At 34.2% G+C, this 27,255-nt stretch overlaps 1 protein-coding gene across 1 annotated transcript in view; it reads right to left on the reverse strand.

Annotated features, from left to right (window-relative positions):
- Positions 1-4,233: 4,233 nt before the first annotated feature.
- LOC149776645 (gem-associated protein 2-like) overlaps positions 4,234-27,255 on the reverse strand; it is a 33,551-nt gene continuing 10,529 nt past the window's right edge. Inside the window, exons 4-8 of the mRNA XM_089941157.1 lie at positions 21,123-21,188; positions 20,295-20,453; positions 18,912-18,980; positions 10,803-10,913; positions 4,234-5,588 (exon numbers count right to left, since the gene is read on the reverse strand). Coding sequence (XP_089797283.1) covers positions 5,490-5,588; positions 10,803-10,913; positions 18,912-18,980; positions 20,295-20,453; positions 21,123-21,188 — 504 coding nt within the window. The 3' untranslated portion in view covers positions 4,234-5,489. The remainder of the gene's footprint in view (positions 5,589-10,802; positions 10,914-18,911; positions 18,981-20,294; positions 20,454-21,122; positions 21,189-27,255) is intronic.

The raw sequence follows: 27,255 nt of genomic DNA on the forward strand, positions 1-27,255 counted from the left end.
TGTGTGTAGAAGACCTAAGGATTTTGTATCAGTCCTATGAAAAGTTTGATTCATAAAAGTTGTGCCAGACTGAGATTTGTACATACTTTATGAGACTTGATTTGTTTTTCTTGACAAAACCCTGCTTATTGACAAATGAAATTTTGTGAGTTAAAGAATGGCTTTATGAACAACATTTTCCAAAGTGTCTAGATTGTATGCTCATTAATGTAAGTCAGTATGGACAAAATTCTTAACTCCTCAACTAGTACGAGTTGTCTAAAATTATCACAGTCTTTATCAACCTTTGTAGATGCACATGACTTGTCAAATTGTTGTTCTTTTCCCCTAGCAAAATCGACATGTATTTGGGGAGGGTTTTTTTTAAAACAATTTCTAAATCTGAGGTACCAATTCACAACCCGTCAATATACTTTCTAATTAACATCACAATTAGCACTTGTACTTACAGTGAAATATAAACTTCATGAGCTTTGCATATAAATAGGCTTTGTAATAAAAATCTATTGCTTTCTTGATCATTTCTAGTTTTCTGAAAAAATTCAAAATTACGAAAATATTGATCTACTTCGCTTTCTGGAAAAGGGGGTACTAAATTGATATTTTTGATAACATCAAGACCTGAACTTGTATGTAAAATGGGAAAGTGCTATACCCACGAGCTTTAAATTTTTTATGTTCATTTACATTTCTCTTTCTACATTTGCATCTGCTTTTCATTTCTTGTTGCATTTGCATTTGTCTATCTTCCCTCTCTTTCTCTCTATCCATTTCCTCTTTCTGCCTTTGTATTTCTCTCTCTTCCCTCTCTCTTTGCACCACTTCTATCTGAAGCTAAAGCTTTCATAACTTTAACTCTGCCTTGTTAGCTGTAAATCTGTTTTCAGAGATTCTAATCCTTCCTGGGTTGGATTTGAGTCTCCAATTCAGATAACATAGTGAAAGCTTATTGGTTTCACTACATGAAATTAATACTAGGGACAAGAAAATTAAGAAACCATGTGAATTTTAATATTAAAAATAATTCTAATTTCTATAATATATTTATGAAATTCGTATATTTAAAGAGTACCCAATTTCTGTTATGACTTTATGGTCTTAAACTAAGTAAAAGAAAAAGCAATACCAACAAGTTTTGTAAAACTTGACAAATAATTTAATTCTCTAAGTTATAAAAGGAAACTTTAAGAGAATTTACCGCATTGTGAACTAAATCCAAAATTATCTTATAAGTTATATCACAAGTCTGGAAGAATAGTGTTCTCTTTATGAATTCCATGCCCTGGATGTGCTGATGTACCAACATCTTGCTGTATCACAATGGCATTGTCCAGAACTTCTCTAAATGAATACACAACAGTCCCAAAATTGTATGAGCACTTTGTAATTCCAAGAAATAGATCCTCTCAAGCAAAATCCAGATAACATTAAATGTATGTGAAGACTGATCATAAAAACAAAGATAGGAAATAGGAATAAGAATCAGTCTTCCGCTCTCTATATATATATATCCCCATGACTCTGATATGACTATTTTGCAATATCACTACTTGACAAATTTCATAACTTATCCCCATGTGACACACATCACTATACTCACCCACCTGACATAATCATCCAATCAGAAGATTATTCCAAACTGAAGGCAGATTCATTACATAGGACAAATTTAACTCATAAACTATTGCTCTATATAAAAAACAAAATCTTCAGTCGTGGACCAAAATTCAAACACAAAATATAGATATACATAACAAACATCAAGATCTAAATCTAGCTTTTTTGACCAGAATTTATTTTTGAAGTTTGCTATGACCATCTTACCTTTATCAACAAGTTCTCTTCATGCCAGGTCACTTTTTCAAGCTTTTCTGCTGAAGTGTATGTTCATGTCTACAAGGTCTTGCCTTGTAGATAACAAATATTCATACCCTGTTGCTGTTACCAATCACCTGTCCTTAATCTTGTCAGACCAAGCAGAAATATTCTCTATACATTTTTTGTAGCCTTCAGCAATGAAAATTTTCAAGCCAATCAATACCATGCTTGACACCTGCTGGCTCAGGTATGTTCCTCTCAAAACATTCTTTGGACTATGGTTCCTGTACCTGTGATGTCCGCTGTTTTTATATTTCCTGAAACTTCTGTCCTGAAATTCTTACTTTTCGGTTTGGTATTTAATGCCTGCAGCAAGTTTGCTAAGACAGAATCAGTAACCTTCTAGTCTTTGATCTGCTTTTTTGTTGTTGCAGGGGGGTCTCTTTTGAAGATGCTGTCTCAGTTATTACAATTATCATGAGCTGAATTAGTTTTTGTGCTATGTCCAGTTGGAATTCTTGTCTGCCTATCTCTTCTGCAATAACACAACCATATAGTTACTGCAGCTCCTTTACGAACTTGTGCATAGCAGCTTTCATGGAAGATACTCAGACAAATGGCATTATACAATATCATTTTGCATTAAAATAACGAATTCAACTTTTCACAATCATATGCATCTGTTCTGATGTCATGCTAGTTCTCTAAATTAGTTCGCTTATGGCAAATAAAATTCATTAAAGAGAGGCCGACACATTTCAGAAACTTCAGCATCTCTATGAAATGCCATTAAATTATGCTTTTTGCTGCCTATGGCTTTGTGATAACACTGCTTAAATTTAGCATTGTATGTACCATAACAATAGTCATGTGAAATGGAATCAATTTCATGTTTGTCTAAGCAAATAAATGTAGCAGCCCATGTTCCATTTGATATATCTTGACATGTCATATTAAGACTGCCCAAAGTTTATCAAATTGCAGTGCTTATTTTATAACAACAAAAATTATTCTTTGATTTTATATATTGTCTTTGTTTTTGTTGTCAAATACTATGATGGAATCACACTACCCATCAACAGGCATTATTTATTTTGGCTCCAATACTTTAAGCGTAGCCATCTTGTTTTAAGTTCGTAGCATCGGAGCCACTCATGACCTCATCAAAGTTGCGAAGTGTTTTGTATTTATCCTAGCAAGGATTGAGTTTATAACTTTGTTGTATAACAGTATATTGAGCATTTGTTTAACAAAGAAAAGCTGTGGCTGAATAAATAAATATTCAAGCGCCAGAAGGATTCAGAATTTCAAGTAATTTTGGCTTATATTTGAGGTCAGCATAGCAAGTGTTGAAGTGAAGGGAGCAGTAATAAAAAATGTACGTGTCACATCAGACAACGCATACGCGGCAACAAAACAGTATGTTGATATCAGAGCATATATGCCACTATTAGACATATCCTTCTGCCGTTATCAAATGTTTATACAGAAGCATTCAAAAAACAAGTTTCATCCAGATTGTTCAAGCATTTACCAATCTTTCTAGGCATTTGCTGGTCACATTCCATATTCAAGACCAGGAAATGAGTTTATGACTGCTGGCATCTATAATAATTTTTGGATTCAGATAAATTGTCCAGCGTGATATGCATCTGGTGTTTTGGTCTTGTGGGTATTATTTATGAATAATTGATACCTAAAGCCATCGAATATCACCCAGGCAACAATTTTCCAATGCACATAAGCTCTAGGCTTTGAAATATAGAGCTTCAACATCCAAAATCCAGGTACAGCAAAATACAAGTTGTTTCGTGTATTTTGTGTTTTTGCAATGCCAATGAACCCTGGTCTCAGTTACTCTAAAAGGTTTACACTCGGTGATATTCTGCAGACAATATAATATCGTGTCAGAATTTGTGAGGATTGTGCTCAAGCTTAATAAGCTGCTGTTGGAGTAGAGATATGATAAAGCGGAATATAAAAATGTGCTGGCCAGGACACAGTATGACAGCATAGACTCTGCAAAAAATTTTACAAGCTGTTTTTCATGTAGACACTAATCTGAAACATATTTTTCAGTTCAATTAATCAGACATAATAATTAGGACTCTGGTTCAGGTCAAACAAACCTGAACCAATCATACATAAGAATTCTGAACAATGACCTCTGCCTGGTCACCATTTTCAATTGAAGAAATCGGACATCATAATTCTATATTGAGATAGTGTCTCTGGGAATTGTTGATTTTTTAGTTGTTGTAAATCTTAGTGGCAAATATCAAATATTGTAGTCGTTAAACTTGGCCAAGAAATGCATGTGTGGAAATAGATTAAAATGATGGCCATCAAACATGGCCAACAATTCCATGTTTGGAAATGGTTATAAATGGAAGTGAATAAAATAAGACAGACACATTTATGGAGTTTTCTTTTATTCCTGTGTTTAAAAAGATATAAAATAATCATCAATATAATTTTAAGATCCTTTGTTATTTATTTACCATAACATTTTACGATCTTTGTTACTTAGTTGCTATAAAATTTTAAAACCCCTCAGTCTAAAATGCTAGCATGCAATAGAGACCCAAAATAAAACAAACTGTAAAAACACAAATGATGATCACCTGCTGATTCCTGGCATGGATTATTTACAAACTTAACCAGGACAATCAACCTGACAAAATAGATCGCATGTACAATATGGCTCTAGTTGTTGTAGTCTACAGTTCTTGAAAGCAAATTATTCCATCAAAACTGTCTCACTAGAAATGATGTTGGTCACAAGAAAATGATGAGCTCATGAAAAGCAGCATTCTGTTCCATGGCAGCACAGTGTTTAGTTTGTCAGACTTGTAACTTAAAAAGTGGGGGTTGGAATCTTATCATCTAATCAGTCCAGGCCTGCTAGATTGGTATGACCATGGGCAAGGCACTTTACTCCAATTGCCCACACAAAGTATATCTACTTTTGTTGCTGTACCATAAAGTATCAAACCAAACTAAATTGTAACTCTGTGCCCTGGGCAAGAAAATATGCAGACTTTCATGGCACTAGACATTAATTTGTGTGCTAGTTCATCCGTTTTATGACACTGTACAAATTGATGGTGTTAGTGCACATTTTATGGTACTGTTCACACTAATGGGTGTTAGTGTATGTACTTTATGACACTGTTCACAATGATGTTCATGCACGTTTCATGACTGCTCCCACTGATAGATAAGTTAGTACAAGCATTTTGTCATGAAAGTTGTATAGTGATTGATTTAAACAAAGCTTTAGAATACGCATGGAAGTAGTTTGTAAATGTGCTTTCACAATGGTCTGGGAATTTGAATCAAACACCTAGAGACCTGGGATTGGAAGATTATTACAAGGATGAATATTGGTGAAAAGCATGCTCACATGCTGTTTTTATAGCAAAAATAGATGTATTTACCATTAAATAATAAATAACCCTTGATGCACCTCATACTCCTATTTGAATAGGAAATGTTCTACTAGCTGTACACAGTGAAACAATTAAAAGTCAGTATCATGAGTCTATATCAATGCTGCCATTCGATAGTGAAGGTTAAAAGGTTGTGGAAATTGCTGTTCCTATATTTCCATGTCCTAATACTGGTACTTATTGTCAAGCTCCCCACTGGAGCCTCATACAAAGTCTTTGTCATGATACTCCATCAGCCAGATCTGACTGATCAAAGTATCTTGATATCAAACAGATAAAAAGGTTCAAAGGCACTAAACGGGGATCTTCGGGGTTTTCCTGAAAATAAAAATGAGAAATTTAATGAATCTGAGCACTGAATCTCTTACAAGCAAAGGGCCTGTGATAAACTTAAAAAGATTGACTGCCGATATACATGCAACAGACTAGATTACACTATATCATTTATTGATGCACCATTGCATTATGTTGTTGTTGTTGTAGGGTTTAACACCATTTTTCAGCACACGATAGGCTACACATGGCGGCCAGTATTAATGGTGGAGGAAGAACCCGGAAAGAACCACTGACCCACGAGAAGCTACTGGCAAGCTTTCTCACATAACCACATTAGCCGAATCCGAGACTCGAACCCACGCAGAAAGAGGTGATATGGCAGAGATCCATAATGTAGAGCGCTTTAGACCACTCAGCCACTCGGGGCCCCTCATTACATTATGAGTTAACCAATATACTGGCTAACAGGTATCAAATATGATTACATATCTACTGAAGATAACTCCATATTTGATTACAAGCCCCCTGCCCCACAATCATTTATTTTTATTCATCAATAATCGGCAAATATTCCCTGAAGATATCTTGGTCCAACTATAAGACCAATCTGATTTATAAACATTCCGGGAAATTCTTTAATCCCTTCAAGAGACTGATGCTCTACTGGGTTAAAGAATTTCCAGGAATTAAAGAAAAAAATCATTCCTACCAACTGCTGAGTGATGAAACTATCTCTGCTATTCTTCAGCCATGACCAGATTTTCAAAATTAGCCTGCTGTGATGAACATCTTAGTTGTCAGACTGGCCCCATATTTACTCGAGTCCAACTAGCTATCATTAGAAATCATCCTTTAAGGAAAGTAGTGACCATAATATATTCAAAACAGCCACTGTGGCAGCCATATATGATGTATGATTGGCACCATTTTCATATCAGACTAACCAGGTAACACAAGTCTACTGGAGAAAACCCCATGTCAAAATGTCTTGCAATTTTATGGGTAATACCAATATTTTCGAGACAGCAACCACAGTGGTCATATTGGACATCTGCACCATTTTAGAGTAGGACCAATAAGACATTGTAAGAAATCTTTTGATATAGCTTTCCATTTTTGAGGAGTAATTCAAGATGGCTACAATAGTGGCCATATTGCACATCATATTCATACTACTTCCATTTAGGACCAACTAGACATCATAAGAAGTCTTCTGGTGAATGCACAATGTTGATACAACCAGCAATCTAGGAGAAGCAGGCATAACACAATTTTTGAAATGTTCAGATTGGGACTACCTAAATTTATGACCAAATATACATCACAGGAATTCTCTCAGTAGAATCTCCACATTGATATGACCACTCCTTCAGAAATTGTTACAAGATTTTCAAGATGGCCACTTTGGTTGATATACTGAAAGTCTAAGCAGCATCATTGTCATTTAGGACCAACAAAACATAACAAGAATTCTTCTGGTGAAAACCCATGTCCATATGACTTTTTATTCTGGTATGTACATTTGATTTAATTTCAGTTAATTGTTTGTTTATTAGTTTTAAATTTTTTGTTCCATTACATGTTATAGTAATGCAATTTTGTTTACTGGAATTTAATATTTTCCAGAAATTAGTTTGACCTGTTTTTTTTTTTGTAAACACCTATTATTAGAAATTTGTATCTTAATGCTGACCTAGTTCCTGACCGTTATACATAATTAGTAAGAGCTGAAGTGAACAACTTCTTTTTTTCTCTTTTTTTTCTTCATCTGCAATGCATGCTTATTAGAGTAAAATCGAGGCTGTACTGGGACTATGTGATGTAAAGCTTTTATCTGGTTCTGGAAAGTGATCAAGTGACCCTCAGATGGGAATCTGTTTTGCATCTTAAATTAGTGTATAACCTTTTTCTATAAAGAATTTAGTCATTTGGGCTTTTAAACACTTCGCTGTTAAGGTGGTGTTTTTTCTGTTGTGACCAATTGGAGTTTAATATTTTAATTTTTCTTTAGATTATTTGGATTCTAAGAGATTAATTATTTTCCCTGGGAATATATAAGTGCCCATACAGAATTCTTGGACAAAGACATTTATTGAAATTTTATTCGGAATTCAAACACCGGAATATTATTGTTTGTGGATCAACAAAGAACTGTAGACATGTCAATACTATACTGGCAACAGTATACGTCATCATCTTCCATTTTGGATTTTCATTGGGACTCGAACTCAAATTCATTAGAACATTTTATTACTAGGACTTCTATGTTTTAATTTTTGGATTATTCTTGGATTAATTTTGGATTTGATTTTTAAAATCATAAGTTCTTTTCATCATTTTTATCTTGTTTTTCAAAGGAAATTAATTATTTGTTAAATTTTACAAAGCTTGTTGTCTTCACTTTTTTCTTGTTACTATTTATGAGAGCCTAAACATGTAATAATTCAGAAGGCGTAGCGATAACAAGATTTTTAGGATAGCTAATAAATTCAAGAAGAAATAAACATAAGAAGTCTTTTATTGAAAACTCCATATTGATATCACCATCCATTTTGAAGAAGTAGCAATATCAAGATTTTCAAGATGGCCACAGTGGTGACCTATTAGACATCAGACTGGCACTATTTTCTTTTATGACCTTCTAGACATTTTTAAAAGTTTTCTGTTAAAAACATTGTGTCCGTATGACTTTCTGCTTAGAGGTAGTCAAAAAAGATTTTCAAGATGGCTGTCATTACAACCATATTAAATGTCAGCAACATTTTTGTTTAGGACCAAGAAGTGAAAATTCCATGTTGATATGACCATCCCATTTAAGAGGAATTGAATTAAGATTTCCAGGTGAAAGGTGACAACTGTGGTGGCTACATTGGCTGTCTGAGTGGCACCATTTTCAATTAATATTAATAACAAATATTTTAATGAGGGTAACTCAATTATAATAAACTATTCTTCCCAGCTGATTCATACCAAAGACTTATAAAAATGGTACTAGCAGCTGCCTCGCTTGGTATTAAGAGGTTATAGTGTTAGGACTGGTCAGCCTGTTGTCAGGATAATGTGACTGGGTGGGACATGATGCTACATATCTGCGGCACGATGCCCAGTGCTAGATATCACTATAACTTGCCACATTGCAGATGTCATAGTGATATGATTGGAAAATTGCTAAAACTACGTCAAAAATCCAAAATCACACAAACACACAGAATGAAAATGCTATATTGTAAATAAATCTACAAAAAAATAGTAAAGCATGCTTAAATACATTAGTTCATTCTTTACATCGAATGCTAATATGAACTTTTGGAACGTTAATCTGTACTCAAATTCCAGCCATTTCAATTTAAAAACCAGAATTCTGGACAGTGTATCAAATAGCAAATTTAGTGTTGTTCTTGCTGCCATGTTTTGAAGTTTGTGGATAGTTTAAGTGTTACTATCAGCTGAAGAGTCAACTAGACCATGGGATGAATACGTGTAAAAAATTTCATGACACTCCTCCATTTTTTAGAAGTCTTTGGTATGACTTAGCCGGGCTCTGAACCCATGACCTCACGCATTTGAGGCAATGCTGTAACCAGTAGGCCACTGGACTAGTCCCAACATAAATGCAATGGCTAACTACTCCATCAGTACCATTGCTTTAACATAGCACCCTAACATAAATGTAATGGCTGAATACTCCACCACTGCCATAGCTTGAACATAGCACCATAACATAAATGTAATGGTTGGCTACTTCACCACTGTCATTGCTTGAACAAAGCACCCAAACATAATTGTATTGGTTGAGTACTCCACCACTGTCATTGCTTGAACAAAGCACCCAAACATAACTGTATTGGTTGAGTACTCCACCACTGTCATTGCTTGAACAAAGCACCCAAACATAATTGTATTGGTTGAGTACTCCACCAATGTCATTGCTTGAACAAAGCACCCCAACATAATTGTATTGGTTGAGTACTCCACCACTGTCATTGCTTGAACAAAGCACCCAAACATAATTGTATTGGTTGAGTACTCCACCACTGTCATTGCTTGAACAAAGCACCCAAACATAATTGTATTGGTTGAGTACTCCACCATTGTCATTGCTTGAACAAAGCACCCAAACATAATTGTATTGGCTGAGTACTCCACTACTGTCATTGCTTGAACAAAGCACCCAAACATAATTGTATTGGTTGAGTACTCCACCACTACCTTTGCTTTAACATAGTACCGTAACATAAATGTTGTTGTTGTTGTTGTAAGGTTTAACGCCATTTTTCAGTACATGATAGGCTATACATGGTGGCCAGTATTAATGGTGGAGGAAGAACCCGGGAAATCCCCGGAAAGAACCACCGACCCTTGAGAAGCTACTGGCAAGCTTTCTCACATACCAACATTGGCCAAATCCGAGACTTGAACCCACGCAGACAGAGGTAACAAAAATGTAATGGTTGACTACTTCACTACTAGCAATACTTCAATGGTGAACCATAACATAAATTTAATTGTTGACTACTCCACCAGTACCATTGCTTGAACATATCACCCTAACATAAATGTAATGACTGACTACTCCACTACAAGCAATACTTCAATGGTGAACCATAACATAAATTTAATGGGTGACTACTCTACAGCTGCATCTTTCCATCCTTAACACTGAATATTCCAGTGCACTACATGGTCTGGTTCATCCTTATATTTACAAGAGGTATAACTGAACAATTCTTGATCAGATCATAAAAGTTACAACAATTAGGCGATGTAACAACTTTAAATACTAAATTCATTCATTTTCATGCATATCAATTTCTATGGCTTTGCCAGAATTGATATATTTTGTCAAAATTGAAGTGAATGGAGAAAGGATCCTATTTATTCCACAGATCATTACTTGCTGGATCTTTAAAATTATGATCTGATGCAACCAGAAGAATTCTTGAAAACTGAAACACCTTAAGAAATAACAAAGTACAAGGCATACACATACTGCTTTGTTGCATATTTCCAGTTTATTCTGTGACACATTCAAATGCCCCTGAACTACAATCCATTTATTCTGTGACACTTTCAAATCCCCTTGAACTACAATCCATTTATTCTGTGACACATTCAAATCCCCCCTTGAACTAAAATCCATTTATTCTGTGACACATTCAAATCCCCATGAACTACAATCCATTTATTCTGTGACACATTCAAATCCCCATGAACTACAATCCATTTATTCTCAAATGGGTTATAAAAAGCACTTACCAGGGCTGCCCTTAAAGAGGCACAGGACCTTGCCAAAGAGCGTAAAAGGGCACAGGCATCAGGCATTAGGGGCTTATCCAAGTTGGCCAACAGTGCATAGAACCAGCAACCCTGGAATCAAAAGAAAGTTTATCTGAAAAAAAGTCTAGAACCAGCAATCCTGAAATCCAAGGAGAATTTATATGAAAATGTACAAAATACTTTGTACCAATCATATGAATGTATTTCAAAAATATAAACCCCAAAAATATAAACTCAAATTTTGTAATAAGAGTTTCTAATATGGTCTGATACTCTAATGGCAGAAAATTAGGAATCCAAGATAAGACCATTTCTTCTTTTTAATTAGTGAGCAATGTAACAATTTCTGATATTCTTGAGAAACTGCAAAATGCCAAATTTGGTAACAATTTCTTATGTTTACGTTAACAAGTTCACAAGGTATCTGTAAGTGCAGTAAAAAGGACTTTGTCATTGCCCTTGACTTTGAACTTAATATCACAAGTAGAAGATAAATAATAGATAATATGTAGATACTGCATAAATACATTCTAAGTTTGGATAAAGTTACAAATAATATGATTTTGGAAATTTTGTTTATTTTTTTTATAGTGAAGTTGTATCATTCCAGGTATTTGTCATATATATTTTCAAACTGACTGGTAAAAATCTATTCATACTCTTTGTGTCTTCTTTGAGTTATCTGCTTACAAGTAAATAAAACCTCAGTCAAATTCCCTGACTTACAAACCGGTATAGCTATAATCTAAGCTAAGTTCCCTTACTTACAAACCAGTATAGCTATAATCCAAGTCAAGATCCCTGACTTACAAACCAGACTTACAAACCAATATAGCTATAATCCAAGTCAAATTCCCTGACTTAAAAACCAGTATAGCTATAAACCAAATCAAGATCCCTGACTTACAAACCAGTACAGCTATAACCCAAATCAAGTTCCCTGACTTACAAACCAGTACAGCTATAAACCAAGTCAAATTCCCTGAATTAAAAACCAGTATAGCTATAAACCAAGTCAAGATCCCCGACTTACAAACCAGTATAGCTATAACCCAAATCAAGTTCCCTGACTTACAAACCAGTATAGCTATAAACCAAGTCAAGTTCCCTGACTTACAAGCCAGTATAGCTATAAACTAAGTCAAGATCCCTGACTCTGCAAGTGAATACAATTAGTGTCCATTGAAATACTGATACTCTAATGAATTTTACACTTAATACTTTCAAATCATGTCCCTACACTTAATACTTACAATTCAAGTCCCTTGAAGGGATGAAACTGAACTTTAATAATAATAATAATAATAATAATGAGGACTTTGTATAATGCCTAATCTTCAGAAGCTCTAAGTGGTTTACAACATTAGACAACACCTATAACATAAAAAACATATATAATGACATTATTACAGAAAAACAAACACCATGAAATTAGAAAACATAAAAACATGCTGTAAATATTTAAGGTAGGAAACATTATTGGGTCTTTAAGATTGTTCTTGCAGTTGAAATAAGTGTGTCTCAGTTTAGTGGGCAATTGATTCCATGTTGTTGGGCCCAGGTATGCAAAAAAATGTTGTCCTTATGACTTCGTTTTTGTAGTGGGAATAATGAGTATACGACTGTCAGAAGAGGAGCGTAATTATCTTGCTGGTGTGTACACATGGGTGAGGTTAGATAGGTATGTTGGACTGGAGTTAGTCAGTGAAACATAGCACGGAGAACTAATTTTGTGCTTGATTCTAGATCAAATGGATAGCCAGTGTAGGGTACAAAACAGTGGGGAGGTGTGCTCTGATCATGGTACTCTAAGTATGATCCAAGCAGCTGTGTTTTGAACTTTTTGAAGTTTCTGAAGTAGATATTGGGATGAACCAGACATAACTGAGTTACAATAGTCCAGTCTTGAAAGTACTAATGAACATACAAGTGTTTTAGTGGCATCAACTGAAAGATATTTGCAAATGGAGCTGATGCATCTCAGCTCAAGATATGCAGCCTTGCATATGTTCATGACATGTTGGTGCAATGTGAGAGTACTGTCCAGACTGACACCTAGGTTTTGTACTGGCTGTGTGAATTTAATGTTAGTGTTACTGATATTTATTGTTTGAGGTAAAGGATGTGAATGAGAAAGTATTTGTGTTGTGATCAGAATGGCCTCAGTTTTATCATCATTCATCTGTAGCTTGTTACATGTCATCCATGATTTCACATCAGAAATGCACCCCTCTACACCTTGGAAGGTAGCATCAACTTCAGTTGGATGGCTAGATTTGTATACTTGGGTGTCGTCAGCATACAATTGGTGAGACTCTGAACAAATGCCCTTTGAAGCGCTGATGCTGTAATGAACTTTATAATTAATTCTTACAGCAAGAGTTCCTTGAAGGGCTGCTGCTCAACTGAATTTTATACTCAATACTAACCTGAGTGCATTAAAGGGCTGATGCTCTACTGAACTGCATACTCAAAACTCAACATTTCACATCTATGTCATAATAAATCTGGTAAAAATGGGTAATTCCAGAATGCCACAAACCATGACACAGACACCTACAGGGCACAACAAAGGTACTCCAGTTGTTGCAGACCACTTTGTCTCATACAGAAAAAATTTAGACAATTTATTACACATATGGTCTTCCTTCCTACTTTTATCTTCCATGTTATGCATTACTTTTGTAAAACAAAGAGGAAGACTATCAAACAAGAGCAATTTGTTGAGGCAGCATTTCCCATAAACTCGTGTGTAAGCCCATTTTTAACCCTCTATATATTCTTACCACATTCTGTCCAATGTTCTTTTGGAATTTCGTCATATAAGTTCAAAACATTTCTGAGCAGTAAAAACCATACTAGTAACATCTGTCATCCACACAAGTCCAAACCACTCTTACGACTCTGTGCCTCACTGCAGAAATCCAGAACAGCATAGGGTCATAACTATATGTTCACAGAAGGCTACAGTCCATACTGACACTCTGGTGAACATGAAAAAACTGATTTGCAGCCTGTGCCTCCTCTAAGAACAAATGATATTCTCAGGCTCTGTGCTATTTACAGACGCATAAACTTTAGGCTCTCACTTTATCAGTGAGTAATTTTTTGTCATAATTTAACCTAATTCATGTTAATCCACTTTTTCATGAACTGCTTTATACATGGAACATGTGGCAAAGAATAACACAACACTTACATTGAGTTATCTCCCTTATACCATAAACACTTAAAAAGCATATTTTATTCTTCTGTATTTGTTTATGAAAATAATGTGAAGATTTAGCATGAAATATTTTATCAACCCCTAAATCATGATGCAAAATTTAAGTACAACTTATTAATAATTTTCCCATGGAATGTTTAAAGGCTGAAACATTGATAAATGAGAGGGGCATGTTTAGCTAAATCTAATTTTAAGTTTATTTGCATGACCAATATAAATTGCATACCTCTATATGATTTAAATCATTATCCCTGTTTTTTTGTATGATTGAAATGAGCACTGTTTCACTTATTTCTCTAATCTGGGTAAAAATATTAGCTTTTATATTTGTTTTATTTTACCCATTAAATTAAATCATTAAGCATTTTATATTGTTTCAATGCACAAGTATGTATACAGTATCTGGTAGCTGTAATTACCATTCACTGCCTTAAATCAATAAGTTGTGAGATCAGGACAGACAGAAACAAGAAAAAGCACTAGGTATTCAAACACTGATATTACACAAAATGAAAGAATAGGAAATGATACCAAAATGAAAATTTGATTCAATACTTATTCAAATCGATTCTTCAATCAAACTGTTAAAAAATTGAAATCCTTGTGAAAGCATGTCTCATTTTATCCATGCATGCATAATCCCAATGAATAACATGACTGTAATGAACAAAAACTATTTCTTGAGGCACAACTACTAATGAAACACTGTGTATATACATTAATTACCAATGAAACACTGTATATACATTAAATACTAATGAAACACTGTATTGTGTATATACATTAATTACCAATGAAACACTGTGTATATACATTAATTACTAATGAAACACTGTGTATATACATTAATTACTAATACATTGTATATAGTTAATTACTAATGAAACACCATGCATATACATTAATTACTAATGAAACACTGTGTATATACGTTAACTACTAATGAAACACTGTATATACATTAATTACCAATGAAACACCATCATCATATTCTAAATAACATAAAGTACTAAAGCTCACACTTCACTGATTTATAGTCAAAACCACTGTAGCAAGACCATGTCAATCAAATCAGTGGTAAACAGCAATGTTCATCTGGTAAATAATCCTGCAATTACTGAAATAAACAAGTCCAGTATTCTCAAAACACTGCATAATTAGGTCTGATGTTTTACACATTTTGTATGAGTCACAATGATCCATTAGGTATCAATCAACTTCACTGACAATATTTCAAGTAATGTCTTCTCACTGAAGTTGTTTCGTACATGAGGCAGGCTCAATCAAAGTTATTATTCCACTGCTTTTCAAGTTAGTATATTCACACTTTGATACGATCTAAACACATCTTATGTTGACACTGCTTGGTAATTGCACTGAGCAAGGGGCAGCTGGTCACATGATTGGTTCACATGTGGAATGATGACACTGTACAGATGTGATCTAATTTGATTTTCATCACTCTTAAGCCACTGTGTTTATGCCATGGTCACCAGAAAGTAACTGATTTTGCAACTTTATGGAGACTGGTTATGGAGAAGATCATACACACATACTTTAAGAACCGATAAGTAGCACAGTCTTGTTGGCTGAATTGACTCTCTTTGATGCTGGGTGTAAGTGATTTATCTTGATTAGAGATGGATTTGTCCTCATTTATGTGGTAGTACTGTTTTAGACATTGAAATGGCTCTTGTTTGTTGTCTCCATAGCTTTGTATTTTTATTTAAAGTATTTGATGAGGTTAATCCATGAAACTGAATACCTATAAATAAATAAACAGTGACAGGCAAAACCAGATTTAAACATGCATGAATGAAATGTCTAATTTTTCAAAACCATGAAAATAAGACCATTGAAGAAAAAAAAAGATAATACAATATACAACATAGTATAGTATCTGAAAAATTGTTTTTGTCAAGTGAGACTTAAGTTACTTATACAGTCTATAGTGATATTACTGATTTTTTAAAGCAATTTAGGTTATCTATACAAACTGACAATCTAAAATTTCTCTCTATGACAGTGTGTGACATATTTGCTAAAGTAGGATAGAAAGTACATTATTTTATCAAATGTTAGCACTGAGGGTCTACGAAAGAACGAACTGTTGTTGTTGTTGTTGTTGTAGGGCTTAACGCCATTTTTCAGCACGCGATTAGCTATACATGGCGGCCAGTATTAATGGTGGAGGAAGAACCTGGGAAAACCCCGGAAAGAACCACCGACCCACGAGAAGCTACTGGCAGGCTTTCTCACATACCCACATTAGCCGAATCTGAGACTCGAACAGGACGAACTGTACCATGAACCTTCATAAACAATGTGCCAAACAAGGCGATGTGAGTGTGCATGCAAGGATGTATATACACATAAACATAAATGCTACAGAGTTAGTTCCCTTTGTCTATGTTTGGCACTCTCAACTTGGAGGTGCAGTGTCTCTCTCCCAATACAGTCACAAACGCTGATTCAACCCCTCAAGTAACATTAATGAAAAGGAAACAAATATGTACTGTCACCTTTGTAAATTCCAAGAAAGTAATTAACATTTAAATGGATTTTAGCAACCACTTCCCTCACACAAGCCATGCCCAATTCAAGAAACATGCAATCTGTAAGTGAATTTTATTTTGCAAGCTGTAACCAAAATGAAGGGACTGTGCATATTAAGGGCTGCACTGACTCTGGTAAATGTCTCCCAAACTCTTTAGGTGGCACTCACCATATAATATGTACTTTTGCGAGAGTGACTTATGTAAGGTGAAGTAGTTCGCATTTAAAACATGCACAGTGGAGAGAATGTTGGCATATCTCTATGCTACATTAATGTAATGTGGATGATATTTCTTTTGGATATTGTACTTTTGGAAATTTTACATGATTTAAGTACACTGCTAACTAAAATGACTGCTCCCTTGTGTTAAAAACATCAGTCTGATTTAGTCTAAAGTGCACTATACATAGCAGCTATTAAAATAGGGAAAATGAATTTTGCCAGACTAGACAATACCAGCTTCTGAAAGTGCAATGAATGAATTACCAAATATATAAAATGTAAAAAAAGTTATTGGCTCTTTTTTATACAACTGACCTCTGAAGTTCAGGAAGTGAAAATGACCAAGTAGAGCTAGCACTTTTTTGAAAGGTGCACATTTGAAGTAAGGCCAAGCTGTATACTCTGTAACCCATAGTACACCCATCAATCATACACCAAAATAAAGGGAATTAAAGGTTCTTTGCATTATACCTAAGATATACAAGGTCTTTTTTAAATAGCCAGTATAACCAGTGAGGAGAACCGGGCAAATTCTTTTTCTTTAAAATCCTAACCCTATGCAAAATGCGAAACTGTATAGCGCCACCTTAAAGAAAATATAAAAATGTTTGCAATTATGTTTTTTATTTTCGTATAATTATGTATGATGTTCTGAATAAAATGGTACATTCATATTGATGTTAAGCATGAAAATAAGCTAATTATGATCATTTTTCTCTTGCTTACATAATTTGCCATGAGGTATGTTTGTGTGAGTAGTGACCTTAATTATGGGGAAATTAGAAGTCTTAGAATATAGGAATAGAGTCAACTTAAATTTAAAACTGCTGCAATAAGTGACAGAAATATATGGTGAAAATGTTTCTTTTCATTTATTTGCAATGAAATAAAACAAATAAATGAAGAGAAAGTGAATTCGCTTCTTCCATATTAAACAATAGGCAAATATTTTACACTTTGACCTTTGACCTTTATGAACCTGATGAGTTACCTCCCTTTTCTAATTGTAAAATTCATTGTTGATCTCTCTAAAATAATTCTGGCTAGTTTCACGTTCCTGTCATTCAGCATAACATTGGTTGCTATGTTTACAAAATGTAATGTGCATTCTTAAAATAGCTCACTTTTATCATGGCGGGGGGGAGGCTGGACTTGTTAGAGACTCTGACACTCATAAATACTGTTCTGTGGGGGGAAAGGCAGGAGAATTATTCAAAAGGATTGTTTTGATGCTTGCGACTTAAATGTTTCAGCCATATAAACATAATTAAATCATACAAAAATAATACCTATATCTTCTTTATGGTGGCGCTCACCAGATAATATGTACTTTTGAGAGAGTGACGTATGTAAGGTGAAGTAGTTCGCATTTAAAACATGCACAGTGGAGAGAATGTTGGCATATCTCTATGCTACATTAATGTAATGTGGATGATATTTCTTTTGGATACTGTACTTTTGGAAATTTTACATGATTTAAGTACACTGCTAACTAAAATGACTGCTCCCATGTGTTAAAAACATCAGTCTGATTTAGTCTAAAGTGCACTATACATAGCAGCTATTAAAATAGGGAAAATGAATTTTGCCAGACTAGACAATACCAGCTTCTGAAAGTGCAATGAATGAATTACCAAATATATAAAATGTAAAAAAAGTTATCAGCTCTTTTTTATACAATTGACCTCTGAAGTTCAGGAAGTGAAAATGACCAAGTAGAGCTAGCACTTTTTTGAAAGGTGCACATTTGAAGTAAGGCCAAGCTGTATACTCTATAACCCATAGTACACCCATCAATCATACACCAAAATAAAGGGAATTAAAGGTTCTTTGCATTATACCTAAGATATACAAGGTCTTTTTTAAATAGCCAGTATAACCAGTGAGGAGAGCCGGGGAAATTCTTTTTCTTTAAAATCCTAACCCTATGCAAAATGTGAAACTGTATAGCACCACCTTAAAAGTGGAGTGGACTTATTATAAAGACTGGGTTTATGCATTTTGGGATGCATTTTTAAGCATGGGTTTATCATCTTGGGGTGGACTGATTATCAAACATAAATTGTATAATCAGAAAACTGACCTGCTTTTGAGTGAATCCTGTGGCTTCAAACCAGTTCAGGTGATATTCCAGAACTTTGATGACTGTGGGCTGAAAGGACAAGAAGAAATGAAGTGTCAGAAGACATGATGTGTCAGAAAACAAATGATGTGTCAGAAGACACCAAATGATGTTAGAAGATACCAAAGCTTGCCTTGCATATATTTGTTCAGTTCTGATCTGCTTGTAACTTATACTGAAATCTACTGAAAGCTCAAAAGTTGACCACTGTCCTTGCATGATGATATGGCAATGTTTGATAATAAGCCGAACTTAAACAAAATTTAGTTCAGATTTTTATCAATGAAAGCTTTGACGAAATTTAAGTAAAAATGTTTTATATAAAAGCACTGACAAAATTTTGATAATATTTTTAACATTGAAAACTTGATAAAATTTAAATCAAATTTTATATATGAATGCTTTATTCAACAATGAGCACATCCCCCATTTTTTCATTACATTTCTAAATGAACCCCTGGTTTTAATGTGACAGAAATACGATACGCAGGGTAATATTTCACAATGAAACAAAAGCATACTATCCTGAATAAAAACAGAATAAATCTGGATTGACAACCACTTATTTTTGCATATGACTGAAGTGAGTGTTTACCCTGAAGCTATGAAAAACTTCTCTAAAGATTACTGCTGAGAGTAAGGTTCTTGGAGGGTAGATGGGCCACTATAGGGTCACTGAGGGCAGAGGGGGAAACATACCTGTTAAAATGCTAAGCACAATGACTGGCATACCTGATCCATTGCTGTTCAAATGCTGAGTACAATGACTGGAATACCTGATCCATTGCTGTTAAAATGGAATACCTGATTCATTGCTGTTCAAATGCTGAATACAATGATTGGAATACCTGATCCATTGCTGGTAAAATGGAATACCTGATTCATTGCTGTTCAAATGCCAAGTACAATGATTGGAATACCTGATCTATTGCTGTTAAAATGGAATACCTGATTCATTGCTGTTCAAATGCCGAGTACAATGATTGGAATACCTGATCCATTGCTGTTAAAATGCTGAATACAATGATTGGAATACCTGTTCCACTGCTGTTCAAATGTTGAATACAATGACTGGAATACCTGATCCACTGCTGATAAAATACTGAATGCAATGACTGGAATACCTGATCCATTGCTGATAAAATGCTGAATACAATGATTGGAATACCTGATCCATTGCTGTTAAAATGCTGAATACAATGATTTGAATACCTGATCCATTGCTGTTAAAATGCTGAATACAATGATTGGAATACCTGATCCATTGCTGATAAAATACTGAATGCAATGACTGGAATACCTGATCCATTGCTGATAAAATGCTGAATACAATGATTGGAATACCTGATCCATTGCTGTTAAAATGCTGAGTAGAGGTAACACACCCTCATGTTTGTTCTGGTTGTCTGTGCAGTTCACATCCTTTTCTCTTTCACTGTGAGATGGAGGCTGTAATCGTCCAAAACAAAGCCTGCACCAACCTTCAATATCATTGATCTGGGGCTACAACATAAATATATTTTTTTCAAATTATCTTCAAAATGTATTCATTTAACTTAAGTTATAGATCTGCTTGTAACTTATACTGAAATCTACTGAAAGCTCAAAAGTTGACCACTGTCCTTGCATGATGATATGGCAATGTTTGATAATAAGCCGAACTTAAACAAAATTTAGTTCAGATTTTTATCAATGAAAGCTTTGACAAAATTTAAGTAAAAATGTTTTATATAAAAGCACTGACAAAATTTTGATAATATTTTTAACATTGAAAACTTGATAAAATTTAAATCAAATTTTATATATGAATGCTTTATTCAACAATGAGCACATCCCCCATTTTTTCATTACATTTCTAAATGAACCCCTGGTTTTAATGTGACAGAAATACGATACGCAGGGTAATATTTCACAATGAAACAAAAGCATACTATCCTGAATAAAAACAGAATAAATCTGGATTGACAACCACTTATTTTTGCATATGACTGAAGTGAGTGTTTACCCTGAAGCTATGAAAAACGTCTCTAAAGATTACTGCTGAGAGTAAGGTTCTTGGAGGGTAGATGGGCCACTATAGGGTCACTGAGGGCAGAGGGGGAAACATACCTCTATTTCTATCTGGATCACTACATACCTATACATATAACAATTCTTGTTACCATTACATACCAGTTTGGAAACTGCCTGTGTGCTCAAGCATTTTCTTTTCCTCAAAGCTTTGTTTCTGACCAGCTTCTGTCAAACATAGAATGTCACATAGAGACTGATAAGATTACATAAAATTATTATTTTTTTTAAACGTATATATTTATATTATGTACGACATCCATACATACAACAGCAATACATGATGAAATGCAATAAAATCAAAAGACAATTATCACAAATATAAAAAAGTACTTGTATATACCTAATTAAATAGACCAACTCATCACTATTAATAAATACCTGTACATCCCTAATTAAACAGACCAGCTCACCATTATAAATAAAAATCATACCTAATAAAAAAGACCAGCTCAGCACTATAAATACTTGTATAAACCTAATGAAAAAGACCAGCTCATCAATATAAATACCTGTATATACCTAATTAAAAAGACCAGCTCATCACCATAAATACCTGTATATACCTAATGAAACAGACCAGCTCAGCACTATAAATACCTGTCTATACCTAATGAAACAGACCAGCTTAGCACTATAAATGCCTGTCTATACCTAATGAAACAGACCAGCTCATCACAATAAATGCCTGTCTATACCTAATGAAACAGACCAGCTCATCACAATAAATACCTGTCTATACCTAATGAAACAGACCAGCTTAGCACTATAAATGCTTGTCTATACCTAATAAAACAGACCAGCTCAGCACTATAAATACCTGTCTATACCTAATAATCAAATAGAGCAGCTCATCACTATTAAAAAGTACATGCTTATGCTTAATTGAATAGACCAGTTCTTCATTATAACACTGTTCAGAAAAGCCAAAATGTGTACCATGGTATAGGCAAGGTCATCGTTTACTAGGTACATTATGGAATAATACAACCACAGGAACCATAAATATACCTGTATTGTACCAGGCATCTTGTTATGCTGAGAAGCCTTATAGTGAGATCCATGAATATACATGTTATCTCAGGAATCTTGTTATCCTGAGAAGCTTTATAGTGAGATCCAGGAATATACATGTTATCTCAGGGATCTTGTTATGCTGAAAAGCTTTACAGTCAGATTCATGAATATACATGTTATCTCAGGGATCGTGTTATGCTGAAAAGCTTTATAGTGAGATTCATGAATATACATGTTAACTCAGGGATCATATTATGATGAAAAGCTTTATAGTGAGATTCATGAATATACATGTTATCTCAGGGATCATGTTATGCTGAAAAGCTTTATAGTGAGATTCATGAATATACATGTTATCTCAGGGATCATATCATGATGAAAAGCTTTATAGTGAGATCCATGAATATACATGTCATCTCAGGGATCATATTATGATGAAAAGCTTTATAGTGAGATCCATGAATATACATGTATCTCGGGGATCTTGTTATGATGAAAAGCTTTATAGTGAGATTCATGAATATACATGTTATCTCAGGAATCATATTATGATGAAAAGCTTTATAGTGAGATCCATGAATATACATGTTATCTCGGGGATCTTGTTATGATGAAAAGCTTTATAGCGAGATCCATGAATATACATGTTATCTCAGGGATCTTGTTATGCTGAGAAGCTTTATAGTGAGATCCAGGAATATACATGTTATCTCAGGGATCTTGTTATGCCGAAAAGCTTTATAGTGAGATTCATGAATATACATGTTATCTCAGGGATCATGTTATGCTGAAAAGCTTTATAGTGAGATTCATGAATATACATGTTATCTCAGGGATCATATTATAATGAAAAGCTTTATAGTGAGATCCATGAATATACATGTTATCTCAGGGATCTTGTTATGATGAAAAGCTTTATAGCGAGATCCATGAATATACATGTTATCTCAGGAATCATGTTATGCTGAGAAGCTTTATAGTGAGATCCATGAATATACATATTATCTCAGGGATCTTGTTATGCTGAAAAGCTTTATAGTGAGATCCATGAATATACATGTTATCTCGGGGATCTTGTTATGCTGAGAAGCTTTATAGTGAGATTCATGAATATACATGTTATCTCAGGGATCTTGTTATGCTGAAAAGCTTTATAGTGAGATCCATGAATATACATGTTATCTCGTGGATCTTGTTATGCTGAGAAGCTTTATAGTGAGATCCATGAATATACATGTTATCTCGGGGATCTTGTTATGCTGAGAAGCTTTATAGTGAGATTCATGAATATACATGTTATCTCAGGGATCATATTATGATGAAAAGCTTTATAGTGAGATCCATGAATATACATGTTATCTCGGGGATCTTGTTATGATGAAAAGCTTTATAGTGAGATTCATGAATATACATGTTATCTCAGGAATCATATTATGATGAGGTACTTTACAGTTAGATTCATGACAATATCTGTGTTATATCAGTGGCTATGTTATGTTGAGATACTTTATCATGACATCCATGACAATATCTGTGTTATATCAGTGGCTATGTTATGTTGAGATACTTTATTATGAGATTTATGACAATACCCACATAATATTAGGGACCATGTTACACGGAGACACTTTATAATAAGAGCTATGACCATGCTCATGTCAAATCAAACACCTTGTTATGATAAGACAGGCTTGTCTGTGCTCTGAAACTGCTTTCTTTTTTTCTCTCAGAATGAACAAAAAACTGTCATCCAATCAGATCTAAGAAGCTGCATAGAAGCCCGGTCACAGAACACTTCTCCTCCCCTGGCCACACTTTCAGTGATATATCACTTATTTCAATTTCTAACAACCCCAACTGGAGTTCAAAACCAGGAAAGAAAAGGAACCTTACTGGACATGCCGCTTTAGAACATTGAAACCAAGCGGTTTAAACCAAGACTACTAGAAAAAGACAACCATGCACAAATAAAATTATCTTTTGCAGCCAACACATTTTCTTTCAAATAATTCTCTAAATTTGCTTAATAGCTGATGACTACTATAACAATAAAATATCTGGGATATAATCTGTGCTTACATAAATTTACATAAAATAACAAATGTCGTTATGGCTCATCAATTTCTAGATCAATACAAATATTTTCCAGTATCAGCAACAAGCTAAAATAAACTAGCTGACACATAATAGAATTAAAAGAAACAGCCATGTAAAGTTTCACAAACATAACCGTTTTTCTGTTTTATTTGCTTGTCTTGTCTATGTTTTGTATTTGCCTTTAACAAAGACTCATTAAAAGAGTCGAAAGCACTCAGGCAAGCTAGACACTAGTTTCACACTGTTTGTTATCAGTTTATTGCATTTATATAAATACATATATACACATGCACAATTGTGTCATTAGGTGCCAGGGTCCTGGGATTTACCCAAACAACTTTGCTGGTAGCACCCATCCATATTCAGTAAATCAATAAACATTTTTTAAGTAATAAAAATGTAAAAATTATATTACAAAAAATATTTCTCAAATGCGCTTGTTTATTTACAAAAATATTATAAAACTACAACATTTTTTGAAGCTATTTCCATGTCTTATCATGCTTGTTATTACAGTGTAAAAAAGACTGTCAGATTCACTCAAATCTATGCAAGAAAATGCTTGCAGATTAATGATTAATTTATCACCATGCACCTGGATGATTTGATTAAGTCTGGAAGTTGATTAAAAATACATTGATCTCAAAACTGAAAGATTTTTTGTTGTTGTTGTTGTGGGGTTTAACGCCATTTTTCAGCACACAATAGGCTATACATGGTGGCCAGTATTAATGGTGGAGGAAGAACCCGGGAAAACACCGGAAAGAACCACCGACCCACGAGAAGCTACTGGCAAGCTTTCTCACATAACCACATTGGCTGAATCCTAGACTCGAACTGCCGCAGACAGAGGTGAGATGGCAGTGATCCGTAACGAAGAGCGCTTTAGACCACTCGGCCACTCGGGGCCCCCAAAACTGAAAGAAGTAAAACAAATATGCCTCCAAAATGTAAGCATAAGGACAATCCATGTCATCAAAAGTTGAATTTTCTCCTTCCCAAACAATAAGTATATAAAGCATCAGCAGCTGAGCTTACAATGAGTCTTAGACAGACTTGTGTGTGTCTAACAGACCTGCTCCTCCTGTTTTTCTTAAATGTTCTGAAAAGTTTCTTATGTTGGCTTTTGAAGATATTAAGAACATTTTAATGATCAGTATTTCAAAAAATTATCTTCGAAAAATGTCTTGAGCTCAAATGTTGCTCTAGTTCAACTAACATTAGTTGTAACAAGTGATGCATTTTTCCAAGCAGAGGGTCAGCTGTACCAATAATGAGATGAAGCAGCAGAACTTGTAAGAGAAGAAATCTATACCCACGAATTGGCTTTTGACCTGCCTTCTCAAAATTAGCTTGAAGAAGATGACAACGATTGTTACTTTTTCCAAATCTGGACCCTTGTCATAACTACAGTCAATAAGTTTCGTTGTTTGAAAATTAGAAAAAAATCAACTTGTGTTAAAAATTATGTTACCTTGGAATTACTTAATTTTAAAACTGCAAATAAAAGACTTTTTATACCCAATATAAATGTAAAGTACTTTCCAAAAAATGATTTTCTTTCACGATACATTGATTTTACTCCCAACAAATCTCTGAAAATCTTACATACATACAAGACAAAGTTGTGAATAATTTTGAATACTACAGTAATTTAGAAGGCAATGTGAAACATGTATTGACCACCAGATTTGTCAACTGTTTTTCCTTCCTTAAGGATATGTCATAGAATATATGGATACATTCTAAACAAGGACGGTTCGAGTCTAGGATTCAGCCAATGTGGGTATGTGAGAAAGCTTGCCAGTAGCTTCTCGTGGGTTGGTGGTTCTTTCCGGCGTTTTCCCGGGTTCTTCCTCCATCATTAATACTGGCCGCCATGTATAGCCTATCGCGTGCTGAAAAATGGCGTTAAACCCCCACAACAACAACAAAAATCTAAACAAGGACAGGATATGTGGACAGACAATAAACAAGGATTATAGGATGAATGGACAGACACTAAATGAGGATTAGAGGATGCATTGATATCAAGTAAACGAGGTTTATAGGTTATATGGATATACACAAGGATTATAGGACGTATGGATATACACACAAAAACGATTATATGATGTATTGATAAACACTAAACAAGGATTTAGAATGAATGGATATATTCCTTAAGGATCATCGAATGTATGGGTAAACACTAAACAAGGAGTATAGGATGTATGGATAGACATTACACAAGTATTATAGGATAAACCCTAAACAAGGATTATAGGATGTCTGGATAAACACTAAACAAGGATTATAGGATAAACACTAAACAAGGATATAGGATATATGGATAAACACTAAACAAGGATTATAGGATGTATGGATATACACTAAACAAGGATTATAGGACGTATGGATATATGCTAAACAAGGATTATAGAATGTATGGATAAACAAGGATTATAGGATGTATGGATAAACAAGGATTATAGGATGTATGGATAAACAAGGAATATAGGATGTATGGATATACACTCAACAAGGATTATAGGATGTATGGATAAACAAGGATTATACGATGTATGGATAAACAAGGATTATACGATGTATGGATAAACAAGGATTATACAATGTATGGATAAACAAAGATTATAGGATGTATGGATAAGCACTAAACAAGAATTATAGGATATATGGATAACCACTAAACAAGGATTATAGGATGTTTGGACAGACAATACACAAGGATTATAAGATAAACCCTAAACAAGGATTATAGGATATATGGATAAACCCTAAACAAGGATTATAGGATGTATGGATAAACACTAAACAAGGATTATAGGATATATGGATAAACACTAAACAAGGTTTATAGGATATATGGATAAACACTAAACAAGGTTTATAGGATGTATGGATAAACACTAAACAAGGATTATAGGATGTTTGGAGAGACATTACTTAAGGATTATAGCATAAACACTAAACAAATATTATAGGATATATGGATAAACATTACACTAGGATTACAGAAATACACTAAACAAGGATTGTATGGATAAGCACTGAACAAGGATGTGTGGATAAACACTTAATTGAAGTTACAAGCTCTATGGATAAACACTAAACAAGGATT

This window comes from Sinohyriopsis cumingii, chromosome 18 (genome assembly GCF_028554795.1).
Source record: "Sinohyriopsis cumingii isolate HCF-2022 chromosome 18, ASM2855479v2, whole genome shotgun sequence".
Lineage (NCBI taxonomy): Eukaryota > Metazoa > Mollusca > Bivalvia > Unionida > Unionidae > Sinohyriopsis > Sinohyriopsis cumingii.